The following is a 15,169-nucleotide window of genomic DNA, read 5'->3' as shown; positions in this document are numbered from 1 at the left end:
CAAATGCAATTATCATTTTTGATATTTTGTAACATTAATAATTGGATACCGTAGTGAAAGAGAGAGGTTCAGTGAACATGTGATGGATTTGAAAAGAAGGTGAAAGGAAGCTGCTTATCTCGCAATGAGAAACTGCTGCACTATTATATATATATATATATATATATATATATATATAGAATACTGATATTAGAACATAACAAGTGATGATGGGCCATTGTGTGGCAGAGCTGAATATATACGCTCAAAAAACATCATAAAAAGATTAACTATGCCTGAGTCTGATAATTTGTCAATAAGACGGGCTTTTCACTGCTCAACCCAGACAAGTGCAGTCAACGTAAGTAAATCCTTCCGACAAATTCACAATAATAAATGCAGTTATAACTTGTTTTTGGGAAGGAAAGCACATTTTATTCACCATGTTCACAAGTTTATTCATGACTGATTAGTTCTAACCTCACTGCGCCAGTTTATTTTGGTATGTCAATGCTTTTGCAACAATAAATATAATGACAGTTGTTTATATATGTATAATTACATATATATATGTTTAATTATGTAATATGTAATAAAAAATAAAAAAATAAAAAAGCAGGCAGGCCAGTTTGACAAACACTTAGCTGGCCAATGGTGATGCTCAGGAGATTATTCAGACATCTAAAAAAAGATATACACACACACACACGTTTGTTTTACTATCTTTGTGGGGCCATCTCATTGACATAATGCATTTTCTAGCCCCTTACCCTTACCCCAACCATCACAAATGATTGCCTACCCCTATTCCCTACCCTAACCTCAACCATAACCCAATTCAAACCTAAACTCTAAAACCAAGTCTTGACCCCCAAAAAGAGGTCTAAACTTGTGGGGCCCAGTAAAATGGCCCCACATGGACGGGTGGACCCCACAACTCTGTGAAATCCCCGAATGTTGGCCCCACTATGTCACAAAAACAAGACCACACACACACACAAACACACACACACCCACACGCACACACAGACAGACAACACGGATGAGAGCAGTGTGCAGCTCAGTAGCCTGTCTGTCGCATGCCATGACTGCCTTTCTCAACGCACTTTTGCTCTTTGCAGGTAAGATGGCTATTTAACTTTAGTTGGGGGGGGGACCCGACTCTTTTTAGAATCGTAGAAGGAGCAAGTGAACAATGGCAACCTGAATGGGGAACTTGTCTTCTTCAAGGTAGAAAATGTATTGTGCTCCTTTCAGATTAAAAACATGCGGGGTAGGATCTAAATGTTTGACTAACTTTTCAAACAATTCCTTTATTTAATCAAGTGAACTAATCTAAAACATGGATCGCTATAGTTTTCCTTGAAAGTCATTATAGAGAAAGTGGAGTGAGGTTCCTGGCACGTCTAGATTGGCTTTTGGTTTGGAAATGACTTTTTTCAAAAAGACCAAAATGTGCATGTGCTGAGGAATAATGACCCAGCTGTGACTGAATTGCCTTTTTTTTTTGGTATTGTGTAAAAGACTCTTTTCGAAACTATTTATTAAACTCGGAATCCAAAAAGATGCGCATTTTTAATGTGTATTCCGTGTTTGACTATCTGCACATTTTTGTAGTAAAAATGTCAATGACATGCACATAGAGTTCATTTTTGTCTTGCCTTGGGATTTAAACTTTCAGGCATGTATGAGCAGTTTTGAATGAGTAAGTGCAAAGTCAACTCTTGAGCTGGCAAGAATGTCTGTGTTTGTGCAACCCCTCGACTCGGGGCACTTCATTAATGTGTCACATACAATAAATATAAGAGGATGGCAATAAGAGAAAAAATAAAATAAATAAATAAGCTAAATGATAAAAGGGAGGTGTGTCAACACTTGTGTCGATATTGTGAAAGTGTAATAGCAGTCTCGTTGAATAATTGCACAAATCTTAACTCATTCATTGCCATTGACGGCTATAGATGTCAAAAATTAATTTTAGTAATTTCTATTAGGTTAACTTTTTTTCCACTTTTTTAAACAAGAGTTTGAAAACCTAGAAAAAATGTTTATTGTACATTTAGAACAGATGTAAAAAAAAAAAATCATTAATTGTGAGGTAACTATTGAAGTCATGCAATTAATTACAATTAAAAAATTTAATCGCCCCGAAAAAAGAAAAGATTATTAAAAAGTAGGGGTAATTAATCGGATGACTAGTTAACTCACAATTAATCACAAATCTCACAAAAAATTAGGTTTTCATTCTCTTGTTAAAAAAGTCTTAATTTTTTTTAAACTAATGAAATAGTTTAAAAAAAATTTTTTTACGTCTATAGCCGTCAATGGCAGTGAATGAGTTAATGAAATAGGATTTTTATTTTGAAGAACTAAAAAAATTAATAACCCAAAACACATTTCAGATTTGCTTTGCACATCCATACATCAACATGATTAGGTGTTAATGCATCATTGATGGTGTGTTGAATTCACATACAAGAGTGCATCGTTTTTTCTCATGTTTTGCTCATGGGTCAGCACGGGACCCTAGTGGTTACCACGTCTGCCTCGTGGTTCTGAGGTTCAGGGTTTGAATCTGAGCTACGGCTTTCCTGTGTGGAGTTTGCATTTTCTCCTGAGTTCCTCCATGTTATGTTTTGTCTCTATGTGCCCTGTGATTGGCTGGCGACCAGTCCAGGCTGGTCTCATTAAAATAGATTCCAGGTCACCTGTGACTCAAATAAGGACAAACATGCTCGAAAATGAATGGGTCAAAAGTGTCAAACTTCTGTTGTGTCCGTTGCAGTGGCTGTGGCCTCTGAGGCCACCGCAGCCTCCGCGTCCGCCATCTCATCGCGGCGCTCTAAAAGAGGTCTGTTGGAGCTGGCGGGAATCATCAGTTGCAGCACGGGGAGATCACCTTTGGCCTACGCTTCGTACGGCTGCTACTGTGGACTGGGGGGCAACGGCTGGCCGCGAGACAGGACCGACTGGTGAGTTCAAGCCCCGCCCCTATTTCACCACACAATGTCAAGGCTGCCTTTGTTGTTTGCTGCGAATATCGCCTCGAGTGTACCTGATTATAGTGCTAAAAAAATCCCAGTTGACACCCTACACATTATGTGGTGCCCAGGGTATGAATTAGTAGCTTCGAATCTCATTTCCCAATTTCCTTTTTGGAAGCCTCAAGTGCCATATTGAGCCAACTCCACCAGCACTTCTCAATTCCACACCCCAATTTTTATTATCTCCATCTTCTCATGCTTTCGACCTCAAAGCTAGCAACTAACCACTTTTGTGGCCATGCTCCTCCCACCGACTCTAAAATAATGTGTGATTCCACCCACCACTTTTCCACCCTGCCTCGAGCCTAAATTCGGTTTAACCCTCACACACACACAATGTAAACTGTCATTTTGACCACAGGTGCTGCCACAAACATGACTGCTGCTATGGCAGCGCCGAACGCCAGGGCTGCCACCCCAAAACAGACCGCTATGATTGGACATGTGATGGCAAGACAGCTGATTGTGGTATTGTTTTCTCTCTCTCATATCATATCATAACATTTTGCTTTGTCTGTAACTACAGTGGATATAAAAAGTCTACACACCCCTGTTCAAATGTCACATACGGTTAGACTTTATTTTTGGAACAGATGAATTTCATTCTGATGTAGAAAATAGTGTGAAAATCCAAGCAAATTGGAAATGTGTTTGACCGGAGATCTTCCTATGAACAGCACATGCAACTACGACAACGTGTCTCACATACCTGCACAACAGGACTCAAGGGAACAAGTACAACACAGATGGCGCAATGTTTGATCAACCTTCTTCAAACACACCTTTCTAAAGGTGTGTCTGAAAGAAGCAGGCAATTGAAAGCAATGTTCAATGCTTTCAATTCTGTGTGATTTTTTTTTCCAGCCACCACACATACATATAAATAAATGTGTGCCATCCTGTCGAATTCTCTTTTCCGCTATTGACTAATACAAGTGTGTCATCCCTTGCAGATGATTTGACGGACATGTGTGAGAAGCTTCTTTGTAAGTGTGACCAAGACGCCGCCAAATGCCTGCGAAATTCACCCTACAAAAAGAAATACACCCTGTGGCCGAACTGGTGGTGTGGCTACCGAAATCCAATGTGTACCATTTACTGACGCAAACAAAGATTTGTAAATGCGGAAGACATTTTGATTTATAATCAACGGCTACTACTTAACATTGGTACAATAGTGGTACGTTTGCTCGCTTGATTACTGAATGAGACACTAAATGCTTTGTAACAGTAAAATTGGCCTTTTTGCTATTTGGGAACAGTGAGATACTGGGGAAATTGAGTTTTTTTCCTCATTTTGTTTTAAGTCTTTGATGAATTACATCACAGGGTGGTGCTTTCCACTGCACCAGTGACTCGGGGGAATTGAGTAACCGCATAACTTAACTTTAGGTGAAGTGGATGTGGAGGGTGAATGGAAAACTAACTTCTTCAGTGTTGATGATGTCGTTGGGCCCTGTTGAAAAACACTTCTAGGGTTGTATATAAAACATCTAGTCATACATTTGTATATATATTTTTTTACCAAAAAAAAAACAGTCAACAGAGCGTGCCTTCTTGTGTTGCTGCGTGATGATTTATTATTACGTCACTACACAAATTAGTTGATTGCGTGCCAATAATAACCTGAAAATGTCAAAGTTACACACAAAAAAAGAAGTTTTGCACCATATTTTCTTCCATAGTGGACCCCTTGTACATACTATTACTATGTATGTTTTGAGATTGGTGAAGTACCAGAAGGTGCCAGGAGATGACGCCAGATTCTGACTGCTATGGTCCGTAGAATTGACGCCAGCATTGATTTCACAGTAATTAATTACTGTTTGAACATTGAGTGGCATAACGCCAAGAACACGGGCACCTTTTTTTTTTTTGTTTGTTATTTTTTATGTAAGATAGACAAATACACGTCATCTGTGAAGCGTTCATTTCTGGTCAAACCATTACTCAACGATCAGACGTCTTGCGCGAAGTACTCATGATTACGAAAGACACAAATTACAACTACTGTGAGATCGTTTTTAAAATAGTCTGAATCTGCAGCGTTTTAAGTAAAAGGCACGGACGGGGTTCGAACCCGCGATCTTCGGTTTACGAGACCGACGCCTTACCACTTGGCCACCGCGCCTGCGCCGAAGGAGTCGCACAATGCCTATATAACGAAGTCAGTTCTCTGGGAGGTGTGTCACTCAGTTTGGGTTAAAAGTTAAAAGGACGATAACAGAACAGATATAAAATGTATATTATTCATTTATAATTATACCAAAATTATGTTTATACATAAAAATAATTGACTGTGATTAAATTTTCTATATATCTGGAATATCGTTCAACATAAACTGGGAAAAACGTAGCGTAGTGGTCCTCTAATACTACACTTGAAAGAATAGCTGCCAAAGAACATCCATTCACACAGTTGAGTTGTACTATGCCCTTTTTTTGCATTTAATCTTTAGGAACGTTTCTTATTTTTTTAACTTTTTTTTCTTTCTTTTTTTTACTGAGGTACAATTTAAATTGAACTTTTATGTGCAATCCATTTAAAATAAAATTGTTCATATCAAAACATTGGGGTCATTTTTTTGGTCATTATAAATTATGCAAGTAATTAACTGATTAGAAAAAGAGGAGGATGTGTGTGCACTGTGCAGTGGATTAAAACATGTGGAAGATGTCCTCATAACATTAAATGTAGAGAGAATTAACACATTACAGGTGCACTTCAAATTTGGCGGGCAAAAAATGTTGATAAAAAGCCTTTTTAAATTAAGTGATTAATCATGATTAATCCAAATTCTAAAATGGGATTAATCTGATTTATTATATATTTAAAGGTGGTACTTAGTGTATAAAGTTTGAGAACCACTGATCTAATAAACTAATAGATTCATAAACACATTTCAGATTAGGCTTGCTGTACTTAATTCATAAAGAGAAGTAAAGGTTTGAAGCTGTTGCTGATTCAAAATAAAAAATATTAGACATTCACTGCGCTGGTATAGATTTGCAGCTGACATTTGCTCAAGCCTTGTTTGCGTTTTGAATGTATGTTTGCTGACAATTTCATCAAGATAACCGACTTGCAAAAAACAGAGGCCTTTTTAAATTGTATAACAAAAGCTACACACAACTGGCGGTGGCAGGAAAAGGTCAACAGAATGAAATGTGATGCTAATCCGCAACAGAAAGTCTCGACATTGAGCTCACATCGCTAAAAACACGGAAAAGCACATGGCAGGGTGTGATTCTTTTCCCCCTCCTTCTCGAGACTTGCAATATGCATGAAGCCTGACTGCATCGTCTCATTGTGTTTCTTTGCAAAAGACATCAAAGATATATCCTTGCCTGAGGGTCTTTTTTTGCAGGGGCGAGAGAGAGCGAGGAAGATCACATAATAGAAGTGGTTTTAAAAAATAAGACTCTTTCGAGTGGGATGGATTCAGCTGGGAAAAATCTGACATGGATAATTCACGTTGACCTTTATTAAACTTGAGGGCTGTGTCTGGGAAAACAGTCATGCCGAGGTAAAAGTGGATTAGTATACGTTTCACTTTCACCATAAAGAATTAGTATCAAACACTGGATGAACTTTATTGACAATGCTTTGACAGGGTTGTGAGTATTGCAGGAAGAAATAGAAATGTGGTGCTGATAACAAATGAGTGATCATCAGCCGATTTTTCTTCACTGACTACAGCAAGCCCCGCATACAATAAGGGGAACATAATATTGGAAAATTTACTTTTTTGTTTGATTGTCATACGAATATTTGACCACCCATCAAGTGCAAAATTAAACAACCATTTCTGATTTTTTTTAATTTCTGATTATCCTCTACGCATTACCGTATAAGATCTCATCCAGCCAACTATCTCCGGTAGTCATTCTCTCTGTTGCAGTTTTCAAAAACACTATCTGGTACTGGTATTTAATGCTCACAAAAAAAGTTAGACTGAACAAGATGTTTGCCTTTGGGATGATTCAACGTCAATGTATCGTCACCATCAGCAGGGACTTGAGCATAGCACCTCTTGCCAGGGTAGCATGCATTTTTAAAAAGAGGACGTACAACCAGGTGTCAGGGAGAGAAGACCAAGACTTCAGAGGAAGAGACACAAGACAACAGCAACAGGTTTGTCGTCTCTGTGTGCCCTGCGATTGGCTGGCAACCAGTTCAGGGTGTACCCCGCCTACTGCCAGAAGCCAGCTGGGATAGGCTGCAGCACCTCCGAGATCGTTGTGAGGAATTAGCGGTTAAGAAAATGGATGGATGGATGACATTTTTTTGTGAAAGTTAAACACAAAGTAGCACACGATCATGAAGAAAAACAAAGTGTGTATCTTATTTAAAACTTGTTTTGCAACTAAAAAACTGAAAAGTAGGGTGTGCAAAAGTATTCAGCCACCCCTGAAATAATACTTTGTGGAACCCCTTTTTGCTACAATTACAGCTTCACGTCTTGGGATATGTCTATCAGTTTTGCACATCGGGAGGCTAAATTTTTTGCCCATTCCTTCTTGCAAAACATCTGCACCTCAGCTGGGTTAGATGAACACACCAGGCTGGTCCGGGTCAATGTTTTGGACAAATTTAAAGCAGGAGAAGGATACAAAAATATTTCAAAAGCGTTGAACATCACAGAGTACTATTCAATTAATCATCCATAAATCTACAAGACAAGGCCGTTCCTCCAAAGTTTCCGACCGAAGAGGGAGGGCACTCATCCGAGAAGTACCCGAGAGGCCTTTGATCACTCTAAATGAACTGCAAAGATCCACAGCAGAGGTAAGGGAATCTGTCCATTAGAACAACCATCAGTCAAGTACTGCACAAATCTGGCCTGTATGGAAGGGTGGCAAGAAGAAAGCCATTTCGAAAAGCCAGCCACAAGGAGTCTCGTCTGCAGTTTGCCAGGAGCCATTGTAACAATCCGCAGTGTGGCAATGTGTACATATAGGAGGCACCGATGATGAGTGGAAGAAGGTCCTCTGGTCAGATGAGACCAAAATTGAGCGTTTTGGCCTACATGACAAACACCATATTTGGCGTAACGCAACACTGCTTATCATTCTCAACACACCATCCCCACTGTCAAACATGGCGGTTGGAGAATCATGCTCTGGGGGTGCTTCTCTTCTGCAGGGACAGGAAAGATGGTGTGAGTAGAAGGATAAAATGGTTGGTGCCAAATACTGGGCAATCCTGGAAGAAAACCTGTTGGAAACTGCAATAGACCTGAGACTGGGACGAAGATTCACTTTTCAGCATACAGCTAAAGCGTTACTGGAATGGTTTTAAAAACTGCATCAATGTGCTAGAGTGGCCCAGTCAAAGTCCTGATCTAAATCCAACAAAAAATATGAGGAGAGAGTTTAAGATTGTGGTTCACAAATGCTTTCCATCCAACCTAGCTGAGCTGGAGGTGTTTTGCAAGGAGGAATGGGCAAACATTTCAGCCTCCCGAATCCCCCGATGTGCAAAACTGATAGAGACATACCCCCAAAAGACTTGAAGCTGTAATTGCAGCAAAAGGGGGTTCGACAAGGTATTAATTCAGGGGGGGCTGAATACTTTTGCACACCCTACTTTTCAATGTTTTGTTGTTGTTGTAAAACAAGTTTGAAATAAGATATACACTTTCTTTCACATCATGATTCTGTGCTACTTTGTGTTTAACTTTCAAATATCATTTCAATGAAATATATTTGTTTGTGGTCGTAACGTGCCAAAATGTTTGAAAAACTTAAGGGGTATTTTTGCAAAGCGCTGTAGTTGTCCGGCCACCAGGTGAGACAAGTTCAATTAACACGAGTAACATGCATAATGCACTAATTTAGATTGGAGGTTGTTTTATTTGATAACTAAAAACAACACTGTGGGGTCTTTGAAAGAGTAGCCACATATACATACAGTATATATTCATAATCATGAAGATAATTTGACAAGTACAGTTTGAAGCCATTGACTTTCCTGAGTGGATGAATTTGTTTTAAGAGACGACTTGTCGTTGTAAGAAGACGTAGCTTGATGTGACCCTGACCACAGCCAGACGTGCTGGTGTGAAATCCAATTGAAGGATTAAGCTGATAATAAAGCAACAAAAGCAGATATCATCACCCCCACTTCTCTTCAACTATCCCTCCGCCCCATCTGTCTCATTTTCATTTAACTTATGAGTTTTCTTTGCCGAGTTGGGCTGCACAAAAGGATCCGATTTCATTCATGGTAGGTTTGTAGGTGTGGAAAATACGGCGTAATGGTAAAGTCTCCTCAACTGACAACATACCAGACATGACATGCATTCAGGGGCAATCGCATAGAGTCTTTGAGACTACGGACTCAAGGAAACCAAACGTTTTTGTGGACTGTCCATGTCACTCGGAGGACAACACGAGTGGTCAGCGGACGTGGAGCATGGAACAGGACAAGAGCCAATGCAGCATATTCAAGATGTCCCCCTGCTGGGCGGCCCGTCGTTTTGAAGTCGGATGGAAAATGAGAGCACCCCCCCGCCCCGCCACCAGCAACAGAGAGAGCGGCTGGAACAGAAAGAGGACTCGAAAGGGAAGAACCCTCGACAGATGGACTCGCTTGTGATTAAAGATGGCGGTGGTCTTTGCTGCAGACCACGAAGGAGGCTGCTGGAGCCGTAGTCCGGCGGTGGAGAACCGGGAAGCCCGCAGGAAGCGAGAGTGGCAGGTAGGACGTCTGGTTCCTTGGCGGAGCTCGTCGTCGGTCCATTGTCTGTCTTTAGTGTTGGTGCCACGCTGGTGCTTCTGTGTCTGGATTGTCATCAAAAGCAGAGCACATCATTTGATGTGACCGATGAATGTGCATCCCATCGAAAGGCGGCTGGAGACCAACAACACTTGATTTCATTGTAGTCTTCCATCTAACCATTGTCTGATGATGCACTTTCCTCATATCGGACATCTTGCTATTATGTCGCCGACCTTATTTAATCAATTTATCTGTGTAGATCTTTGGCTCTATCAGTAGGACTATCCACTTAAATAAATCCAGAATTTTTGCAATCCCACTGTTTAATCCACTCTAAGGCTTGTGATACATGATATATTCCGCCAGGACAAAGAACATCAGCAGGACTCCGGCTTATATGTTCTGACAGACTGACAGGCTTTCCAGGCGGCAAAATAAAATATGAAATAGCTTTGCAATATGCACAAACAAAAATAAAAAACAACAACAACAACTACAACGGTTTCAGGTGTCTCTTCCGAATGTTTTAGTTGAATTTGTAGGCTTTAAGAACATTGCAGTAATGTATTGTTACTCTTGTGAATGCTTTCGAGGAGAGAGTGCTTTCAGATCAGAAGCGTTCCTCCAAACATCTTAATGGGCTTTTGTTCATCCACAGCGAGATAAGCCTATTTCTTCCAAGGCCTAAACACAGGCATCCAAATCCACACTGACACGTGGAACAAAGGCCTATGAGATGCCCCATTGAAAGGAAAACATGGAAGTTGTCTGGAGCAAAGAATGTCACACTTGATCTAAATATTTTTAAGAAGATCGTCTACCAGTACACTTCTTTATCTGGAGAAAGAAAAACATCAGTTTCACTCACTTTGGGTTTAAATACAGCTTTTACTTGCCACTTTCCAGCTGTTGCAATACTCAAACGGTTCATTAGGGTCATTGCACTGCTTGCAGTGAATGTGTTTGCAAATACCGTAAATTAAGTACAAAAGGGAGAAAGTGTGGGAGTGCCTTAACCCATACCATCAATCATTTCTAATAAAGGGAAAGTACAGATTCATAGTCATAGATGAATATACTACATTTCCACCAATTGTTTTACAACCCAATTTCAGGGGCAAATACGAGACAATCTCAAAAGAAAATTGTTCTTTGAATCGAAAAATTAATAATAATACAAAAAAAATCAGAGATATAATTTTTGGCCCATTTTGAAGTTGTAAGTGCTGTTATAACCACTCTCTATTTCAACATGATCCTTTATCAGTGTCACGTTTCGGTTCTGTGGGGTTGGGTTTTTGTTTGATTTTGGGTGTTCATGTTCCTTTTTGTCTGTTTAGTGCTTTGTTTTGTGTTCCTTGTCTTTCCCCTCGTCTCGTTATGTGTAACCACATCCGCCTGTGTGTCTTCCCTTCCCCTGTGTGTCAGTGCCCTCAGCCACTTGTGTCTTCCCCAGGTGTGTCTTGTCAAGTAATTAGCAAAGTGTATTTAATTTGAGGGGTTTGTCCAGTCTGTGTGGGTGCATTGTCTACGTTATTTGTTGAAGCGCGTGTGTCAAGTCCTCGTCACAGCCATGTCGTCCTCGTCACAGCCATGTCGTCCTCGTCACAGCCATGTCGTCCTCGTCACAGCCATGTCGTCCTCGTCACAGCCATGTCGTCCTCGTCACAGCCATGTCGTCCTCGTCACAGCCATGTCGTCCTCGTCACAGCCATGTCGTCCTCGTCACAGCCATGTCGTCCTCGTCACAGCCATGTCGTCCTCGTCACAGCCATGTCGTGCTCGTCACAGCCATGTCGTCCTCGTCACAGCCATGTCGTCCTCGTCACAGCCATGTCGTGCTCGTCACAGCCATGTCGTCCTCGTCACAGCCGCAGCCAAGCCATAGTCACAGCCCCAGCCAAGCCATAGTCACAGCCCCAGCCAAGCCCTAACAACTCCAAAGCAAGTCAAGGCAAATCAGGTCATGTCAAGTTCGTTCCAGTCATGGCAACCAGTCTAGTCACGGCCTGTCCAGTTACAGCCCGTCCATTCATGGCAACCAGTCTAGTCACGGCCTGTCCAGTGATGTCCCAACCAGTAACGTCCTATCCAGTCATGGTGACTTGTCCAGTCACGTCACGTCTAGTCATGGCAACCAGTCCAGTCACATCTAGTCATGGCGACCAGTCCAGTCACGTCCCATTCAGTCATGGCGTCCAGTCTAGTCACAGTCTGTCCATTCATGGTGACCAGTCCAGTCACGTCCTGTCCAGTCACGGCCAGTCCATTCATGGCGACCAGTCTAGTCAGGGCCTGCCCAGTCATGGCGACCAGTCCAGTCACGTCCTATCCAGTCATGGTGACCTGTCCAGTCACATCCCATCCAGTCACGGCGACCAGTCCAGCCACATCAGTGATGTGACGTCACGTCCAGTCATGGCGACCAGTCATGTCACGTCACGTCATGGTGACCAGTCCAGTCTCGTCGTATCAAGTCATGGTTGTCTACTCACCTTTCTCCATATGTTTCGTTAAAGTACCATGCATTGCACTTGATTTCTGTTTCACTGTTTTATTTTCCTGCATTTGGGTTCGCCATCCGTCAATCACTCACGTCCCACATGACAACCAGATTACTAGTTTGATTTTTTTTTTTTACTGTACAGCACATATGGCAAGAAAAGTAGTGAAAATTATAAATAGATTTGTTATTTGTTGTGAACTATGAACATATTGACCAATTCACGAATCCAGTGTTGCCTCAAGTACTCACAGCAGAGATGGACAATCCAGGTCCAGAAAGTAAAAGCCCTAGCAAAGTTTGGCTTTAGCTACAGGTGCTTCTTGTAGAGCTCCTTTACCTGCCAGTTGAGTAGAAGCACCTGTGTTATAAAAAAAGAGAAGAAAAAAAAGAAGAAGCACCTGTGGCTAAAGCTAAACTGTGGCAGAGTTGTTCCTTTCTGGTCCTGGATTTCTAATCTTTGACCCTCAGTAGGAATACATTTATATGTATATTTTATACTAAAATTATTGTAAATTATTTTTTATATTAGATACTGTTCCACTAGTGTAACAGCTACATTCAATGAGTTGCTTGGATTTCAGGCCATTAGCCAATACCAATGTCTTTTAATGACATTATTTTGTAATTTGTTACTATACTATGTATGCAGGAAAACATAACAGATTTTATGAACAAACTTAATAGTCAAAACAAGGCTATATAATCTTCTTTCAGAATATCACCATCGACAATAAAAGTCAATTTGTGTGTGTGATCCTTCCACAAACTTAAAGACGTCAGACAGGGTTCATTAAAAAGAAGACTTTCTTCTCTTTTAGGTACAAATGGATGGAAAGGACCAACTCGGACGATGTTCAAACTTTGCTGGACCTTTCCCTTTCATAGAGGCAAGGTGGATTTTACATCAACCTGAAGCATGTCGTAACTTTGCTATGGAATCCTCCGTAACAAGAAATAGAGCTGGAGGATGCAAAGAGGAGGCATTCAACTATGAGGTAAAACAGCATTTCTTTTCCCAAATATTGAATCTCGGGACACATTTTAGCATTTTTTTTCTCTCCCGCTCAATATTAGCAAAGTCCTGTTTGATGTTATTTTCAAAATGGGGTATGTGAAAGAATTACTGCCCAAGTACAGTTTAGTTGTCTTTCACGTCTAAGTTGAACACATTAGCATTTAAAAGCTGTTTGTTTTAAAACATTTATTTAGGTATAGTTTTTATGTACTGTACGTTTTTTGTATTTTCCAATATTTAAGTAAAGTGTTAATGCATAAATGTCCATAATGTTAAATACTGTATATTAAATATACCTTTTAGGAAGAAAACCTCTGTCTTGCTTTTGATGAAGTAGTATCCTGAGTGATTATTTTGCGGTGCGGGCTGTTTTAAGTGTGAAATTTCCTCCCAGATCACAGTGTTAAATATCTTCAATATTTACAACTTCCTATGAGGCAGGACCTGCAATGGAGTTTACTAGATAACAGTTTACCTAGCTTCTCTATTCATTCTTCTACCTTTTTTTGTATTTTTCGGCTGGATTATCAATTGTTGATGTGCCAATATGTGTGGTTTACTGTGTTGGGCATCTTGACTACTCTCCACACATGACAAGAACAATATGAATGCACATGGCGATTATTTTCCTCACAATTTGTGGGATCTGTCAAAAAAACAAAACAAAAGCTATTTGTGTACAACACTTAGTTTAAAGAGGGTGTGAAATTAAAGCATGTCTTGATGGATCTTGCTTTGTGCGCTGGAAACAGAAAACAGGCCTTCCTCAGACTATTCCTAACAACACTTGTGCACCCGTGCTTGACTGATAATTGATCATGTACAGAAAGTGGATGTCCTAAAGCAAGTATCTGTTCATCTGTTTTTCTAAACGTTCATGTTTCTGGCATTAAAAACGGTTTAAACGTTTGAGCAGGCAACTGTGGTGATGCGACGAGACAACGAATTCCTGCACCTTCTATTGCTCACGAGTGTTTTGATCCATATACGCTATCAATTTGGCTGCATGTGTTATGCTCTTCCAGCATTTATCCCTGGTGCAGTAAAACTGTGCGAGTTCTCAGTAGCTGCCAGGTATGAGAATGGATCTGAGGCGGCCTCTTTGGCAATATTTGCCTCATTCTGTCTCTCTTTCAGGTATGAGAGGGGATCTGAGGCGGCCTCTTTGGCAATATTTGCCTCATTGCGTCTGTTTTGTACTTTAAAGTCAACTGATGACATAATTAAAAGAACCTAGTGGGCTTTGCGCTGCACAACACAGGAAATTGTTGTGCTGTGTTAAAAGGAAAGCAAGTGTGTCTACTTTTCTTGTGAAGTTAACTATAACTAAATGCTAATACATCAGCTGACTCCCTATGTAATCATCTTCAGACACTAACCATGGTTTACAATGAGAAATTCAACATGCTGTTAATTAACGTTATTTAGACTCATGATGTGGCCTCATGACACTCCATTGTAAATCACACTTTTTGTATCTGCTTGGTTCATTATGTATTTCTGAACAAATAAACACACGCACATGCACACACATGCACATAGGAATGGGGCTTGTATTTGAGTCAGTATGTAGAACACAGGGCTGCATTGGTGGAGGTTGGTAATTTTATGCAGTCCCTGAAGGGAACACCTAAAAAAAAATACTGGAGATAAAAATCTGTGATTTCAGACTGAAGTCGACACTGATGGAACGATAGATGACAGCTAGATAACATACACAGGAGAATCTGTTTTCAGACAGTCCCCAAAGGCAACACCAGAAAGATAATCTTCTTGGTGGATGCTTGGATAGACACATAGATAGATACATAAACAGAGCGATAGATGGATAGCTACAGTTAGGGCCATAATTATTGGGACATCCACATAATTATCATCTTTTTGGCTCTAAACACCGTCAC

General features: G+C 40.5%; 2 protein-coding genes and 1 non-coding gene across 4 annotated transcripts in view; 2 read left to right on the top strand and 1 right to left on the bottom strand.

Moving 5' to 3' along the window:
- Positions 1-999: 999 nt before the first annotated feature.
- pla2g10 (phospholipase A2 group X) lies at positions 1,000-5,451 on the top strand. 2 transcript variants are annotated; one of them, XM_086082909.1, is made up of 5 exons: positions 1,000-1,100; positions 2,765-2,951; positions 3,385-3,491; positions 3,701-3,815; positions 3,977-4,049. In XM_086082909.1, the coding sequence occupies exons 1-4, from the start codon at positions 1,022-1,024 to the stop codon at positions 3,811-3,813; spliced, it is 486 nt and encodes a 161-aa protein (XP_085939035.1). In that variant the 5' UTR covers positions 1,000-1,021; the 3' UTR covers positions 3,814-3,815; positions 3,977-4,049. The 2 variants fall into 2 exon arrangements, with proteins under 2 accessions (XP_085939035.1, XP_085939027.1); XM_086082901.1 differs by lacking the exon at positions 3,701-3,815 and having other exon boundaries at positions 3,977-5,451.
- trnat-cgu (transfer RNA threonine (anticodon CGU)) lies at positions 5,083-5,154 on the bottom strand. The gene has a single exon. It is a non-coding gene; the product is annotated as a tRNA-Thr (tRNA).
- A 3,955-nt stretch (positions 5,452-9,406) lies between the features above and the next one.
- Positions 9,407-15,169, top strand: part of axin1 (axin 1) — a 33,662-nt gene continuing 27,899 nt past the window's right edge. Inside the window, exons 1-2 of the mRNA XM_086087229.1 lie at positions 9,407-9,726; positions 13,072-13,248. The gene's annotated coding sequence lies outside the window, so the exon portion shown is untranslated. The remainder of the gene's footprint in view (positions 9,727-13,071; positions 13,249-15,169) is intronic.

This window comes from Leptonotus elevatus, chromosome 1 (genome assembly GCF_054856555.1).
Source record: "Leptonotus elevatus isolate MCC_2025b chromosome 1, RoL_Lele_1.0, whole genome shotgun sequence".
Lineage (NCBI taxonomy): Eukaryota > Metazoa > Chordata > Actinopteri > Syngnathiformes > Syngnathidae > Leptonotus > Leptonotus elevatus.
Note: the sequence above shows the minus strand (reverse complement) of the source record. Positions and strands in the feature narration are given on the sequence as shown.

Bases quoted from the DNA above. Each gene is read 5' to 3' on its own strand.
- pla2g10 (XM_086082901.1), top strand. From the start codon at position 1,022: ATGAGAGCAGTGTGCAGCTCAGTAGCCTGTCTGTCGCATGCCATGACT. The intron at 1,101-2,764 runs GTAAGATGGCTA...TGTCCGTTGCAG, and splicing joins CGCACTTTTGCTCTTTGCAG to TGGCTGTGGCCTCTGAGGCC. The intron at 2,952-3,384 runs GTGAGTTCAAGC...TTTTGACCACAG, and splicing joins CCGCGAGACAGGACCGACTG to GTGCTGCCACAAACATGACT.